This window comes from Acanthisitta chloris, unplaced genomic scaffold (assembly GCF_000695815.1).
Source record: "Acanthisitta chloris isolate BGI_N310 unplaced genomic scaffold, ASM69581v1 scaffold13336, whole genome shotgun sequence".
Classification (NCBI taxonomy): domain Eukaryota; kingdom Metazoa; phylum Chordata; class Aves; order Passeriformes; family Acanthisittidae; genus Acanthisitta; species Acanthisitta chloris.
In genome coordinates, this window is record NW_008677958.1 from 1 (window position 1) to 15,702 (window position 15,702).

General features: G+C 41.7%; 1 protein-coding gene across 1 annotated transcript; it reads right to left on the reverse strand.

The window, feature by feature from the left end:
• Positions 1–222: 222 nt before the first annotated feature.
• Positions 223–460, reverse strand: VAX1 (ventral anterior homeobox 1; the record flags this gene model as incomplete). The annotated part of the gene is made up of 1 exon (XM_009076722.1): positions 223–460. A coding segment is annotated over exon 1 (238 nt), but the record flags the coding sequence as incomplete, so codon positions are not given.
• Positions 461–15,702: the final 15,242 nt, after the last annotated feature.

The following is a 15,702-nucleotide window of genomic DNA, read 5'->3' on the forward strand; positions in this document are numbered from 1 at the left end:
AACTTTTCCCCGAGACGCCGGCGGAGATTCCGCGGGATAAAGCCGTCGGGATCGGGGCTGCAGGGCACAGCCCGGCCGGGGAGAGGGATGTCTCCCCCAGAGCCGTGGGAAAGATCTTTTAACCCAGGGCCAGACCAAAGCAAAGCAACAAAACAAACCCATCTCCCGGGCGTGAGCACAGCTCACCTTCCCCCACCCTCGCCAAACACCTCAAACTCATACCTCTAACTAGGATCCTCCTGCAATAGTCCGGATCAGCCGAACTAGATTTACTTTTATTACAACCTTCCGTAGCTGCAGAGGCAGAAAAAGTCCCTTGCTGATCCTTCAAAAAAGAAGTAGAAATATTTCCTTCAGACCCTTTGCTTTCCTTGCCCTCTTTATGTCCGTTCTTCGAGACCCGGTTAGCTTCAGTCTCTGAACTGCATCTAACGTCCATTTTGTCTTGTTTCCCAAACATGTAGTGCAATAAAAACAAAACAAAAAAATAAAAAGCCAACAACGATAACAAAAAAATTATAGAAGAGTAGAAGAAGAAGAAGAAGACGTAGTCTATGCTGGATATTGCACGGCTTAGGGTCAGATCGGTGGGGATCTGTAAAGCACCTTGAGTAAGGAAGATCGGGTTTTATCCCACTGGAAAAGCAGCGGCTTCCTCAGTCCCAGCGTCCTAATGTGACTGTCCAGCTTCCCAGAGCGCCCAGTGATCAGGTACTCAACAGTACAACTCTAAAATGATTTAATGTCTGCCTTATTACAGAGACATGTAGTTGTTAGACACACAGAGGGACGCGCACTCGCTGTTTCAATTGATTACGGGTAATTTTGCAGCCTCCACATTTAGGTTACCTCATGAATACACTAAATTGTTTGGATAATATATCAGATCGTAATGGATGGTTTGTGTGCTTGTCCCCAATCAAGTAGAGTTTAGCCAGTGAATAAACTGAAATGATTGGTCTTGCTTTCAGGAAACACACAATCAAAAGACTGAGACTTCCAGAAAAAAAAAAAAAAAAAAGGAGAGAGGAAAAAAAGGGGGGGAGAGGGGAAAAAAAAACTTTTGACAAGATTCACCCTGAATTGTTAGCACCATTAGCAGCCATTATTAACTTTCTTCAGTCTGCCTTTGACCTCCCGATTATATAGTGGCTTTCTCCAAAGCACGCCAAATAAATCTGAATAAAGCTGCTAGGAAGAGCTGGAAAAATGCAGTTGCAGGGGGGGTGAAGAAAAAAAAAAGCCCCCTGAATTCTAAACAAACAAACAGATCCCCAGCACGCACACACACAAAAAGTTCTTCCTTCAAGCAGATCTCTCCAAGGAAGCAGGTTATCTTGGCCAGCAGAAATCCTCGTTAACACATCTCCCCACAGACAGCCATCTTAAACTCCTACCTCTCCTTATTTCAGTCCAGATACTTGCTTTTTGTGCTTCTCCCTCTGTGTGTGTGTATGTGTGCGTGCATGTGTGTCTGCTAATTCTGCACCTTCGCAAACACTGAACCTATTCGCAGAGGCTGCTCATTGAAAAAAAAAAAAAAGCAGCTTTGTGTGCAGTGGATCCAGGAGGGGGGAGAAAGGGAGAGGGGGAGACAGAGGGAGAGAGGGAGAGAGAGGGAGGGAGGAAGAGAGGGAGGGAATGAGGGAGAGAGAGAGAGAGATAGCCCGTGAAAAATCTCAACTGCGTGATCCACTAAAGGAGAAAAAAGTTTTACTCTAGCTATTTCATTGTCTCTGCTACAATATCTTTGAGAACTGCAACAGCCAGTAATCCAATAAGACCATTGATTAGGCTACAATGATTCAATTCAAGCAAATGGCCTTGTGCAAAGAGCATGCTCCAGTCCTTCTTGTCACCTTGCAGGGCAGAAGCCCTCTTCATGCTGCTCTCCTTATTCATTCCTTTATGGGAAATGTAGAGCAAAAGGAGTGAAAGATGGCAATTATCTAATTGGACTATTAACAAACAATTCTCTGAGTGTGGCTGTCTGGCAGTGGTTCTTGGGTGAGGTGAAAGGCCACATGTTGCACTGGCCCCATTCACAAAGAGTTTAGGGGCCTGAGAGGGAGAGAAAGAATTTTCCCTGAGAATTTTTCACACAAATGGCGCTGTATCCACCAGGAGTGATGTTCTTTGCCTCGTCCTCTGCCTGCCTGGGCTGCTGCCTGGGAATTTCACCCACCTGAAGCAGGCTGGGGCAGCTGTGTGTTTTAGAGTGGATGATACCAGTGGGTAGAAGCAGAATGTGGTGCCCTTGCCAGGACTGCTCAGCCCCATGGGCCTCATCCTGCCTCTGCTGGAGGAATAAATACCCTCACCCCATGGGACCCAGGCTTTGTCCAAGGCAGTGTAATGGCCTGAAGGATGCAGTGCTGGGCCCCAGTCATCAATAAACAGGAAATTCAGGGGAGGCGAGAAAAGGAGATGGGGAAAAAAGAAGAGAAAAGGAAAGGAAAGGAAAGGAAAGGAAAGGAAAGGAAAGGAAAGGAAAGGAAAGGAAAGGAAAGGAAAGGAAAGGAAAGGAAAGGAAAGGAAAGGAAAGGAAAGGAAAGGAAAGGAAAGGAAAGGAAAGGAAAGGAAAGGAAAGGAAAGGAAAGGAAAGGAAAGGAAAGGAAAGGAAAGGAAAGGAAAGGAAAGGAAAGGAAAGGAAAGGAAGAAAAGAAAAGAAAAGAAAAGAAAAGAAAAGAAAAGAAAAGAAAAGAAAAGAAAAGAAAAGAAAAGAAAAGAAAAGAAAAGAAAAGAAAAGAAAAGAAAAGAAAAGAAAAGAAAAGAAAAGAAAAGAAAGGAAAAAGAAAAGAAAAGAAAATGGCAGTTCATATATATATTTCAATGAATTGTCTTTAGTGGAAATCTCAAATCTTGGTTGTTTTTCCATGAATCACAGGTTCATTTATTTATGTTGCCATTGCCTGAAAAGTCAGATTGAGGTTGATGAGGTGTCCCTAAGATTTTCAGCAAACCCTATCATTTCAACTATATTTATACATACAACCAGACATAGAATGTCGTTATTATAGACCAGATTTAATTTTTCCTTACAGCCCTTGGATCTCAGTAATCTCTGGTGGTCTGTTGTTATTAGTTACTACTTGTATGGCAGTCATGCCCAGGGGCCCCAAATAAATCACAGCCCCATTGTGCAAAACTTCATGCAGGTATAGAAAGAGGATGGAATGAGTTCATTTCCTCCATGAATTTGCAGTGCTGTGCAAAGGCCTGTTGTGTGGAGGGATGCTTGGGAAACAGCACATTTAAGACAGATTTGGTCCTTTGAGGGGAGGTGCAACAAGTGGATGCTGATTAGTGAGGACATTTTTCATGTAGCTGAAGTATAGGCTGAGCTTAGCAGGTAAGCTTTGTTGTGTAATGTAGATAAACATATACATGTGTAAGTATGCGTAGGTAAGGTAGTATCAACAGTCCTGCCTGGACATGTTTGTTTAATGCTATATATAACAAAGTTCTGTTTTGAACATTTTTTTACATAACAGATTTTATTTTAGACAGAATAGGCATAGTGATTCCCATAAAAGGTCTACTGTGAAATACAGAGAGCAATTATAATTATATTTGCATAGGTGTGTGGGAGTGTATATGACATTTCCCCCATGTTTTTCGTTATGCTAATGTCTAGGCATAGGCCATAATAATAAACATGGAGCTATTGAACTCAATTACACTGTTTGAAGCAGAATATCTGCAGATTAAATATTGTATTTGTGTGATAATCTGGCTGGTTTTGTTCTTTTTTTTTTTCAACAAGCACCTGATCCAAAACTCAGTAAAGACCAGGGGAAATTTGTTCTACTTGTGTAATATCTTAACAAATACACTGCAAGTCTCTTTTTGTTCATAGAAGTCAGTGGTATAAAGAGGCTTTTCCCTATTAAATCAGTTAAATTTGCTTTCACAATTTATGGAAACAGTACTGTTGAAGATCTGGAAATTCAAATAATGAGGCTAATCCTGCAGCAAACTTGTAGTGAGCAGACAAGCATATCCACACACAGCTCAGTTACTTTCATTGAGGTCTGCTCATCTGCAACAAATCCAGAAGAGCGTTGGGAGACTAAAAGTTTTGCCACTTATAAAAGCAATGTTTTCACTACCTAGCAGTCCTAAGCTTCCTGTAACCTATTCTCATTAGTTTTTTCCTCAATATACTTAAAATAAAGCATTCTTCAATGTTATGTTCTTCCAGAACTTAGTATGTCCCTTTCTTAGCTTCTTACTGCCATAACTCCAGGGATCTTTGTGGCTTCAGCACATTTACATCTACATTTCATGTGTCACTGGCTAAGCAGATTAGGGGTTACTTCTTTTTCCTTCAAATAATGCTTAAAATGACTCAGCACACAGGTACTCCCTCAGTGTACTTTGCTATGGAGACCTTGTTGCTTTTCAAATACAGCTTTATTAGTTTGTATTAACATGTAGAAGACTGAAAAAAATCTGTTTCTCATCAACTGCCACTATTTATATTATTTTTATCTGTATTTGACATGTAGGAAAGATACACATTATTGCTACTACTTCCTATACTCTTCTTTGTCAATGAAACATTTCTGTTCTAAATTCTCTTTGACGTTTGCATGCCAAGCTGGTTATCTGTCTGAGCATGGTGCTAAGTTGCTACTGAGCTTCAGTGCCTATGCTTGAAGTTAATTCATCAAAAGGATACTGTGTTTAAATCCCTTAATTTATTATGTAACATGGATTCCCATTCAAATATTATTTCTCATGAGTATGGGTTTTTCCAGTTGGAGAGTTGGTTCTTGCCCTCCTTTGCTACCTCTGCATTGCAGAGTCATCCTAATAGACTTTGTCTTTGGTGAGGTGTTTAGATGTCTCAGCTGAAGGGGAAGACAGAGCCAACCCAGCACTCACAGACAGGCTAATCTAAATATCTAACAACCTGCTCTGCTGTCTGTGACAAGCACCCACTGCTGCCCAGCTGGGACAAATGCAGGAAGAGGAGTAAAGGCTTCCCCAGCACTCTCCCAGCCTTGAGTTAAAAAGGCACAGTTCAGAGATCTTCTGAATCAAATATTTATCTCACTGTTGAATAGCCCTAAGTAAATTTTTCTTTCATTAACTTGCCTGATAATTTTGATTCAGATTATTTGCTTCTGAATTTACAGATGCATTTGGCAAGGAGCTGCCAGGCACTTTTTTATACTTGTGTAGCACAGGGGATATGGGCTGGTACCTGGGGCTGAATATCTTCTTGGTTATTTTCAATGAACAGAGAATATGGTAGGTAAACATAATGATACATTACATGTGACAATGTCAAGGAGTTGTACAAAGAAATCCTACCACAGATCTAGCACCCTTGGTCCCTGTTACAGGAAAATTAAGGAGAAACAGAAAGCCCTCATTATTATGTGCACAGAGGCTACATTTCTCTTGGATAGGATGTTCCTGTCCAGTGTGAGTGACACTCTGTCTGAGTGGAGAAGGATCTTCATATCTTTGAGAAGACAAGAGGTTCACCAGAAGGTTCTTCTTTCACACGGGTCTCAGTGATGTGTTAATCAACAGGAACATCAGGCACCTCCTTGAAACAAAATGCACAGCATAATTAACAACTCTGTTGCTCTTGCAATTATTCATTGCCTAGGAGGAAATTGCCTTACAGCTGAAGGTGAACTCTGGAAATTTCAGCATACACATACTACTGTGTATTTGGGGGACATTTAGGAGTCATATGCTAAGCTCTTAGTTGAAGATGGTAATTTTTTCTAGTATGAATTGCTTCATCTCCTGCAAGTAAGCCTAGAAAATGTACCTCTTCCCACACAGGTGAGCATTATCCTTGAAGAACAGGACCATGTCTTTATTTGGAAGTTTTACACTGTCTTTGAAGGAAAGGATTGATGTCTTTGACTCAGTTCAGCTTTCTGTGTGAAGTGGAAGATAAGGCTGTCATGTTTGTGGTAGTCCACATGGTTAGAAACAGCTCTAATTCCACTTTCCAAGGGCTTTCCAAGGAGGGATGCTCAGGTATTTTTGTGTTGTTCAGTGGCATGTGGGTCCCCGGATCATGATATTAGACATACATGGTGTATTTGTGTGAAAATAAATGTCACAGGCTCACAAGAAACCTAATGGGTACAACAGCAAGACAAAGACAATTTCTCTTGTAAGTGGGCAACAACATCATATATTGATACAAAATAGGGATGTAGCTCTCTTTCTAAGTAGGCTTCATCAGGTCTTATGCAGGTATTGTGCTCTTCATGCCAGTGCCCTCTATATTCCTTCCACTCTGCAAGACAATCATTTAAAACAAATGAGCACATCCAGAGATCTATTTAAAATAAGGTATCAGGACAAGAGAATATACATTAGTCCTTGTAGCTGTTACGTTCCCATGCTTTGCTATGCTCCTGATTACTAGCCTGGTGCAGAATACTGTACTAGCTGCTTCTTAATTTTCCTGCATACTTTGCCAGTAATTGCAGTATTGTCTCTTCCAGATACTAAGCTGAGCGTATTGGCAGGACTCAGCAGTGCTGTTCTGGAGGCCAGTAATAATGAGCATGGGTATCACACATGTATCATGATTAATCATGTTGTGGTCATTATGAGATGCCCCTTACAGTTATCAATCTGGACAGTAAATTAATACAAAGCTTCATTGCCTGTATCATGCCTGTGGCATATGCAAGCCGTCTGAGCAGTGCTGAGACATCAGTCTTTACATGAGGGAAAACTGTGAGTTAGGAGGAAATACTGTTTGTTCTCTGACAGCAGATTGAGAGCCTTTGGGCTCAGCTTTGGCTCTGTCACTGACTCCTTCTGTAATCACCAGCACCTAAACACTCAAACTCCCCTTGCCTTCATTTCACCCTCTCCTGAAGGGGGGTTAGCTTTGCCAACTTGGCTTGAGCACTCAGGAGGATTTATCACCTCAAAAGCTGTTAACCCATGAGCCTTTACTATTGCTGCTAAACCCTCACAATCATATTCTTTCACATAGTCAATACAAGCAAACTTGGAGGTTTAAACAAGAGAAGTTTGCAAAGGTAACATGTTCAGGGTAATAGATGTGAACTGTACTCTTTTCAGTACTTGGAGTTTTAACACTGAAGATCTATGCATCAACAGGGAAAACCCCTCAAATTTTAGGGCAAACCAATTCAGCTCTTTGATTTTGAAAGCTTAAGTCAGAGCAGCTTGAACAAAAAGCATGTCTCAAATACTCATAACCATGGCCCCAAGGAGCCAGGGGAAGGCTGTAGAGGAAAATCTTGCTGACCTGAGTCTGTTTCCTAGATAACTAGGAATAACTTTCCCTAGAAACTAGAATGATGTGAGAGATCAGAAATCATCCTTTGACTCTGGAGTGAGATAAACTCTGCCATCATCCCAAGGCTCATGTAGCATGGCAGCCAATAGACTTGCTGTAAATCTTCTTGAAATGATTCATTTTGGTGGTGTTTTTCTTATTGCTTTTTTAACTTATTACCATGTGATTACCTTGTTCCCCATGTGAAAATGGGAAATGTCAGCAGAAGCCACAAGTACAAGCCACAAACAAAACCAAATCTGTTCTCCAAAGGTTTTTCTACCTGAATGCTTGGGTTGCATCCAACAAATGAGAGCCTAAAAAGGAAGTTCTTGAACTATAGGTCTTGAAGGTTCACTTGTAGCATAAAGAGAAATGTGGCCACACTTACAGGAAATTTTTGGATTCAATGTGTATCTCAAACACTGACAGGGTTTTGTTACCTGAAATATAGCAGTATTTCAGATGGACACCTGAAGTAGTGATTTAATGTACTTACTAACATTTCGTCACGGAAAATGATGGAAAAGGTAGGCAAAAAATTGGGGCATTTTGGTTTGTTAAAACCCATGGGAGATTGTGGTCGGTTTGGGGTGACTTCCCTTTATGGTGACTACTTTATCTGATAGATTTAAACACACTGGGAGGTTGAGCATCATGATGGTGATGAACATGACTGAACACAAAGTAATGCAAATCATCAATGATTAGCTGTATGGCTTGAGTAATCCAAAAAGTCCTGAATTTCCAGGAATCTCTGAGGAAAAGGAACCTGCTCCAGAAGTCATCAGTGTCTGATTTATCTCAGTCTATAGCACAGCCTAAAAAAAATAAATATGCTATTTGGATTTATTAAATAGAGATAGAGCAGAATGCCAAAAATCTATCAGGATAACACAGGATTATGTCATAATACACATTAACACTGTGTTCATTCTTTTTATCCTCTTCTCTCATGAGGTATAGAGCAGAGTCCCAGAAATTAGAAAAAAAAGAAGTTACAGAGCTGCTAGGATTAATATAAGAGAGATGGAAAAGTCTAAAATTATTTTGCTGAGAAAAAGATGAAAATGGAGCTGATTGTGGAAGTCAAAATTCTCAAGCACTGAGCACTGGACTTCCTTTTTATTTTGTCACATGAGAATAAAGATCAGTTTAAATTTAAAACCAGCAAATTTAGAATGAAAAGTAAATGCCCAGACACGTCTCATCACCTATGGGAGCTGCTGGTGCAGGAGGTTACTGAGACGAACACTTTGGCCTGACTTTAAAGTGAATTGAACATTGTTAGGATTAACTCATTACACAAGGTTGAAAACAGTGATCAGCCTGATTGAATCTTACACCAGGCTGGGCACTAGTCACACGGAGGAGTGATGCAGAAGTGCATCAGTTTGGGGTTTAGTTTGCTCTTCCTTGAAGTATCAAGAGTAGGATATTCTGTAATATATCAGAAAGACTGATGGCATTGTTTATCATCTGAAATGTTGTGGTGATCTGCAGTGAGAAATAGGCAACATGCATAAGAAAATAATATTTTAAAAACTAAGTATAGAGTTATTTGTCATTATGTGACTGTAGTTACATATGACTATAGTTATTTGTGACTATGGCTGTCCCGTCCCTGGAAGTGTTCAAGGGCAGGTTGGATGGTGCTTGGAGCAACCTGGTCTAGGGGAAGATGTCCCTGACCATGGCAGAGGATTGGCACTAGATAGATGATCTCTGTTGTCCCTTCCAACCCAAATGCGTCTGTGATTCTGTGATTTGGGATAGTGGTTAACATTAATCCTTATTACTGTGTAACTTGTGTGTCTGGTAAGAAAACAAGTAAGAGTGTGATCAGTGGAAGACACAAGCCTCATGGCATAAACACATCACAGGGGAGGTGGGAAAGCATTTAGTGAAACCATTTTGTCTTAGGTGTCCCTTCCATGGGAAAGCACATTTCATCTCGAGCTTCAGCATTAGTAGGAAAGGCAAATGTGCAAGGATTAATGGCTGCAAAAGATGCTTCCACCAAGCAAATGAACACCTCACCCCTAGTTTTGTACAAAGTTGGGCCTTTGAAAGTAGAAAGGTACATGACATACCCAATACACTGTGAGGCTAAAGAAGCAAGTCACCCTCTGCTGGTACATTCCCCTACATGTGGAGGACAACTCAGCAAGTGATGTCCTGTAAAGCCAAGCCTGGTGGAGTCTGAAGCACTCATAAATGCTTTTGTACTGTGCTCTGTGTTTCTGCAGAGAACAGGCAATGACAAGGAAGAGAAGGGCAAGAAGAAGAGATCTTTTGTACTGGTGCACTCCCACAGATTCCTTTGACAAAGGGATCTGCAAAATTTGGAAACAAAACTCCTTGAGTATCTCTATGGCAAAAGGTGCATTCTCCCTCTGGCTGCAAAAGAAGGATGAATTATTATGCTTTCAAGTTCCTAGAAGGAAATAATCTACATAAGAGAAGATGATTCCACCATCCCTGAAAGTATTCAAAAAATGTGAGGATATGGCACTTGAGGACATGGTTTAGTGGTGAATGTGGTGGTGGTGCTGGGCTGATGGCTGGACTTAAAGACCTTAAAGTCTTTTCCAGCCTCAAAGATTCTATGATTTTAAGGTATCCTGGAGTCTGGATTGGTGCTGCCTGTGTCCTAAGATTCACTTTTGTGTGAAAGGAGTACTGCTGGGCACATAGTAGCTGCAGAGTCAGGAAGACTAGCCAAAAATACAGCATTTTTTACCACATCCTTCAGATTCCTATTAATGAATATGAAGGGCATTAGATGTTGCTATAACTTAGCTTATTCTTTTAAATAACAGAGGGATGCAAATCTCAAATAATAGTATGCTTCTAAATCCTGGGATATTCATAGGCTATTGCTTGTTTATTTTTATTGCTAGGATGTTTCTACCACTCAATAACACAAGACAAGTGATGTTATATATTAATAACATCTAGAATTCCCATATCTGTTTGTGCTCTTGATGGATTAGATGCTGTGCAAAAAGATTGAGTATGCATTAAGATATTTGACCTGAAAAAGGCTGTTTGCATAAGAGAATAAATATGGTTTATTTTGTTTTTATAGATGGAAGAAATTATTATTTTTTATCTCATTTTATAGGTGAGGAAAGAAAGAAGCACAGAAAATACTATATTTTCCCAGTGGTGCCAGAGGGACTGAATGAGATCCTCAGGGCAGTGCTCTAACTCCAAGATCATCCACCAAGAAAAGAAAAAAATATTCAGGAAACAGAGGGGTAACCAGCAGGAAAGCTGCATAACTGCCAAGCCCCCATTGTTGAGTTGTGAGGTGTAGAAATGATGCTACTCACTCCCTGCATTTTAATATGGCACATACAACATCCATGTGATGTCTACCTGTGAAGGACAAAAGTTTGGCATGTTTTCAAAGGATATGTTCTTGAAGCACTCAGATCACCCATGTACCAGGTAAGGGAAGCCAGGTGAAGGTTCTGCTGCAGCAGTTCAGGAAAATGCACAGCCCTGAGGGCTGATGCTAAGATTTTGCATGGAAATGAGGATGTTATTAAAATTGCTTTTGATTTAGAATCCTGCCCAATGAGGGTCAACTCCAATGACTGCTCAGTTAGTAGCCTACTGCCCAGTTAGTATGAAGCTGTTCCATGCAATTTTGTGTCTTAGCTTTGTCTTTTTTTGTCTGTTACACCTTCATTTCCTCCTAATGAAGAGCAGAATCAGTGCCTGTGTCTTTTCATCATGGAAACTAATTCACCAGTGTGTTGGCAGTGTTCCTACTGCTGTCAATGGGAATTATGTACTTTGAAGGAGAATGAGGCCATAACTGTTGAAGAATTATGCTATTAAGACAGCACGAGGTTTTTTATTTTTATATAGTGCATTACATATGAAGAGTCAAAACCGCTTTGCAGAGGAAAGGGATAATAGACTGTACTTCACAGAGTTGTTTGGAGTGGTGCTCTGATTCAGAAGGAAAAGGACAAATGACTGTACAGATGTGAAGAGAATAGCAGAAGAGCTGGACATTCAAGGCAATAAAGCAGCCAGCAAGTTTCCTGACAGAATAGACATGGCAAAGTGGAAATTGAAAGATGAGCTACTGAAAAGAGCTAAATGTCAGCTGGGCAAAAATAAAGAGATGCTGCAGAACTTCAGTCTGGAATAACCACTCAATCCTCCTCCTGCCAAACACAGGCCAGTGCTTAGCCTTGGATTAAGCAGCACAGGTGAGTGGACATTTACATAGAACGTATTTTGTCTCTGATATCTTACCAGTCCATCTGCTTCTGTCATCTCAAGACATGAGTTGTGTTGGGGAGATGCTGCATGGCACATGGGGCTGTGTTGTCACATTCATTCCTGTAAAGTCTTTTCAGTTAGTGAAAAGAGCATCACCCACTTGCCCAAGTTTGTTGATAATGCCTTATGGGCATGTTGCTACTGAGTATGCTGCAAACCTGAATGTAATGGAGAGCCGTGTGCTGTGCCATGGGAAGGCCACTTGATGTGAATAGCTGCTTCCTTACCAGATGGAGTGTCAATTGTTGCACTGCGTGGGAAGGCCCAGGCAACAGTCCTTTCAGGCAAATGAATGCCACATCTGGATTTCTTTTCATTTCATTATGTCCTAACCTTTGAGTACCTCCCTCCCATCCCCTTCCTTTTAAACAGGATCCATCCAGTTGCCTGCAGTCTGACAGGAATAAAAGGGACATGTGCTGGCATTGCAGCCATTTCCACACCCACAGCTTGTGCAGTAGGATGTTTCCAGGTAGCTCTGCTCCTGGAGCAGCATGGCACACACAGCAGGGGCTGCAGGGAAAAACCATAGCAGTGCTGGGTTTGCTGTATCTGACTACCAACCGAGGGTCTATGTAAGCTGCAGCCACTGAAGTAGCTGAAATATAGATGAGCCCAAAGGCTGTCTCTTCCTCTAGGAGGAAGTCTCAAGGGGAATCTGGAAACACGGCATGTGCTGCACCTCCCTGACTGCCTTCCACCCTGCTGCCTCCCAGGCACATGCGAGTGGCTCTGCACGGCTGGGTGCTGACACTTCTCCTTCGGTGGGGGCTTTTCAGCTGGGTTTGAAACCCTGCCTGCAGCAGGGCAGGTGGGCCAGGCATAGCAGGCAGCACAGACCCTGCCAAAAGAGTCCTTTAAGCAAGTGGAGTGTCAAAACAAAACCACCCAACACAAACGCGCTCCTTATAAAGGGACGTACAGATGATCGTCCCTCACAATGTGCTGTGCACTAAAACTCAGCTTGCTTAGTTTAATTCACTGGGATAATTTTGTTCGTGCACCTTCATCTGAAGCTCAGCCATCCAGAATAGCAGAGCTCATTCTCAGAAAGGCTAAGAAATGCTCACATAAAATTGCTGTTTGACTAATTTGATCCCTAGAGCATGCAGCAAACTCAGAGGAAAATTTTTCCCCAAGTCAATTTACAATCAATAATCTTTTCCAGTTTTATTTTTTCACTGGGAGCAGGTTTCAGCATTTTCTATCATCAAATCCCCGTCCAAGCATTTGCTAGGCAGCTGCAGTGAGGAAATGTTAATGGTCTTTATTTTTGCAGTGGCAAGATGGAGCATGGGCAGGTGAAGTGACTTCCCTGCAATGGAACATTGAACTTGGAGCAGTGGAGTGGAGTCTTGCAGGGCTTTGTGGCTCTATTCCATTTACAACACTTCTGTCCCAATGCCCCAAGTAAAACAAGCCAAACAATATAGACTCATAACATTTGGAAGAACTCATCTCCGTCATTAAAAATCATTTCTTAGATGTTGGGATTTCACTATTCACCCTATTTTAAAATAATATTTTTACGTAACATCCAGCAAGAATCCTCTTCTGCTATATACAAAATTCAAGGTCTACTATTGAAATGAAATGCAAATAAAACATTCAAGGAGTTCCAAAACAGCAAAGCACTTAAGTATGTGTTTATCTTTAAACACATCTGGAGCCCCATTGACTTTGACAGGACTACTCATATGCTTAAAGATAAGCCTGCTTTTGTTGGATTAAGGCCCTGAGGATCTGAGTGCTGGGGGAATCATTTTCATGCTCTCCAGAAAGGGCTTTAAATCACTTTTGTTTAAGGAGAGCTAACTGGTTGGATGTAAACACACCTAACAAACCAATAGATCAAGATTAACTTTTATGCTGAGCCACTTGAGATCTCTAGAAATTGCTTACTGTTGAAGTTTGGTTCTTAAAGAAAATAACGATCCAATTATTTTTTAAATGAAATAGAGCTGTAGGAAAACCTTGATACCTGCACTTGGGAATTTTGTTTGAAAAAGAAAAGAAGAAGGAGAAGAGAGTCATAACCATGTTAAAGGGAATGCAGTGTAAATGTCTGAAGGGCAGGAGAGTTAGGTGGATTATTAGATTTCAGCACTTGAAAGGAGAAGCAGTGAGGTACATAATAGGACTTCGACACTTCGTCTGCTGTTGGTTTTGCTGGTGATGCTCTGAGATCAACAAAACAGATGGACAGAAGGGCAATGTGGGCCTAAAATAATAGATTGGCTCTAATACAGTGTCTTTCATTTATGGATGTTAAAGAGCATAATACATAGTCCTTGAAATCAGTGGAAAAACTCTCAATGACTTTCAGAAGCTTTGCCTCAAGCTCCGCACCGCTCATCTCGCCACACTACGCAGACACTCAGGTCTACTCAGAGATGTGGATTTGTAGGTCAGCTCTGCACGTTCCTTTGGAAGCTCCACAGGCACCAGGGTTGGGATCTTACCCCTGCCCTTGACATACACAGCCCTCCACTTGAGAAAAAAAATGGAAAGAGCATTTCTGTCCCAGGGTCCTTGTATTTTTTCACTTTTTCCCAGACCACTGCAGGCTTGGGGCTCTGCCACTTTGGTGTGGTCTCCACAAGTGGGACAGAGGTGCTGCCTCCCACCTCTCCATCACCTCTCACAGTGACCATGTGCCACTGCTGCCTGGGGCACCGTGGGGGCTCAGGTCTGCAGTGCAGGTGCAGCCCATGCACTTCAACTCACTCCTTCTCAATGGGCCTCGGGAACATAATAATAAACAGCAGTTGTTGTTGGGGTTTTTTTGTTGGTGGGTGGGGGTTTTTTTGAAGTAAAAAATCAGAATTGCCAATACTTCATGAAAACATTGCTTTTTAAGCATTGCCACCTCTGCTCTATGGCTCATCAGGAGTCTAGATGGGAAAAGCAATGGGAAATGCAAGATAAGAAAGCCCTACCATCTAGGCCAAGCACAGCAATATAACATCGCTTCAGCAGTAACGACAATAGAGAAGGAACAGAATGCTGTCAGGGGATAATGGTGTCCTGCTGGCAGCTAAATATGAAAGCCAAAGCAGAGACATTTATAAAATAAACAAGCATCAGGGAAGATGAGACATTTATTACAGAGCAGGAAATAGTGATCTTTAACAATGGTCCATTTCAGTTTCTCTCATTGTTACAGAAATAAAATGGTGTAAATGAATGCTTTGTCTCATGTATGATTTATTGTTTCTCAGGCAATTACTGGACTGTATTCAGGCTAGTCTAGGGGAGGGAATTGCACGTCATCTGATCAGAGGGGCCTTGTGGGAGCAAACAGGCCAGGAGGAGACATGTTTTGTTTCTAAACCTGTGTAGTCCTCTGACCACAAATAAAAGCCTTAGGCCAGGCCATATCGCATCGACTTATGACATAAGAACTTTTACATGATGACAGAAAGATGCACTGCAGCACTGTGACATCATTTTGGTGGCAGAGCCTGGTTAAGCAGTTTCTGTACCCCACCCCTGCACATCATCCTGCTGTGGCGGCTTCTCCCAGTGGTGGCAGCTAGAGCATGAAGTGACTGCATGAGGAGGCAGACAGAATAAAACAACACCCAGAAAATGGCTGGGTTCCCCCAGTTAGGGTCCCCAGTGTCTCTGTTGTATCAGCTGCACAGATGGGGATGTGTGCTGGAGGGACAAGCACAGGGGATTATGGTGAAGATGGAGAAAGGAGTAGGAGATCCCTCTGTCATGAGTAATTCTGTCAAGGAGAGGGTGAGGGAAACCATACCCTTAGTAAGAGGGTAGAATTTCATTGAGACCCTGACTTAAAATGTACTGCCCTGACACAGAAATCTCCCACATGCTGCCATACTATACATTTATTCTCTGTGGGGTATCAGCTCTATGTAAATGTCTCATAGAGAAAACAGCAGTGAATGCAGCTTGTGGTAAAAGCAAAGAAATTTCCAACTTCTCCTATCAATTTAGAGGAAAAAAGAACTGCAAAAAAGATTATGCTGTTTGCCATCAAGGTGTTAAATAAGGGAAAAGAAAAAGAGCAAGAATTTGGACACAATTAAGTAGTCAAGGTGCTGTCTGGAATGAGGCCTGAGCTGAACCCACAC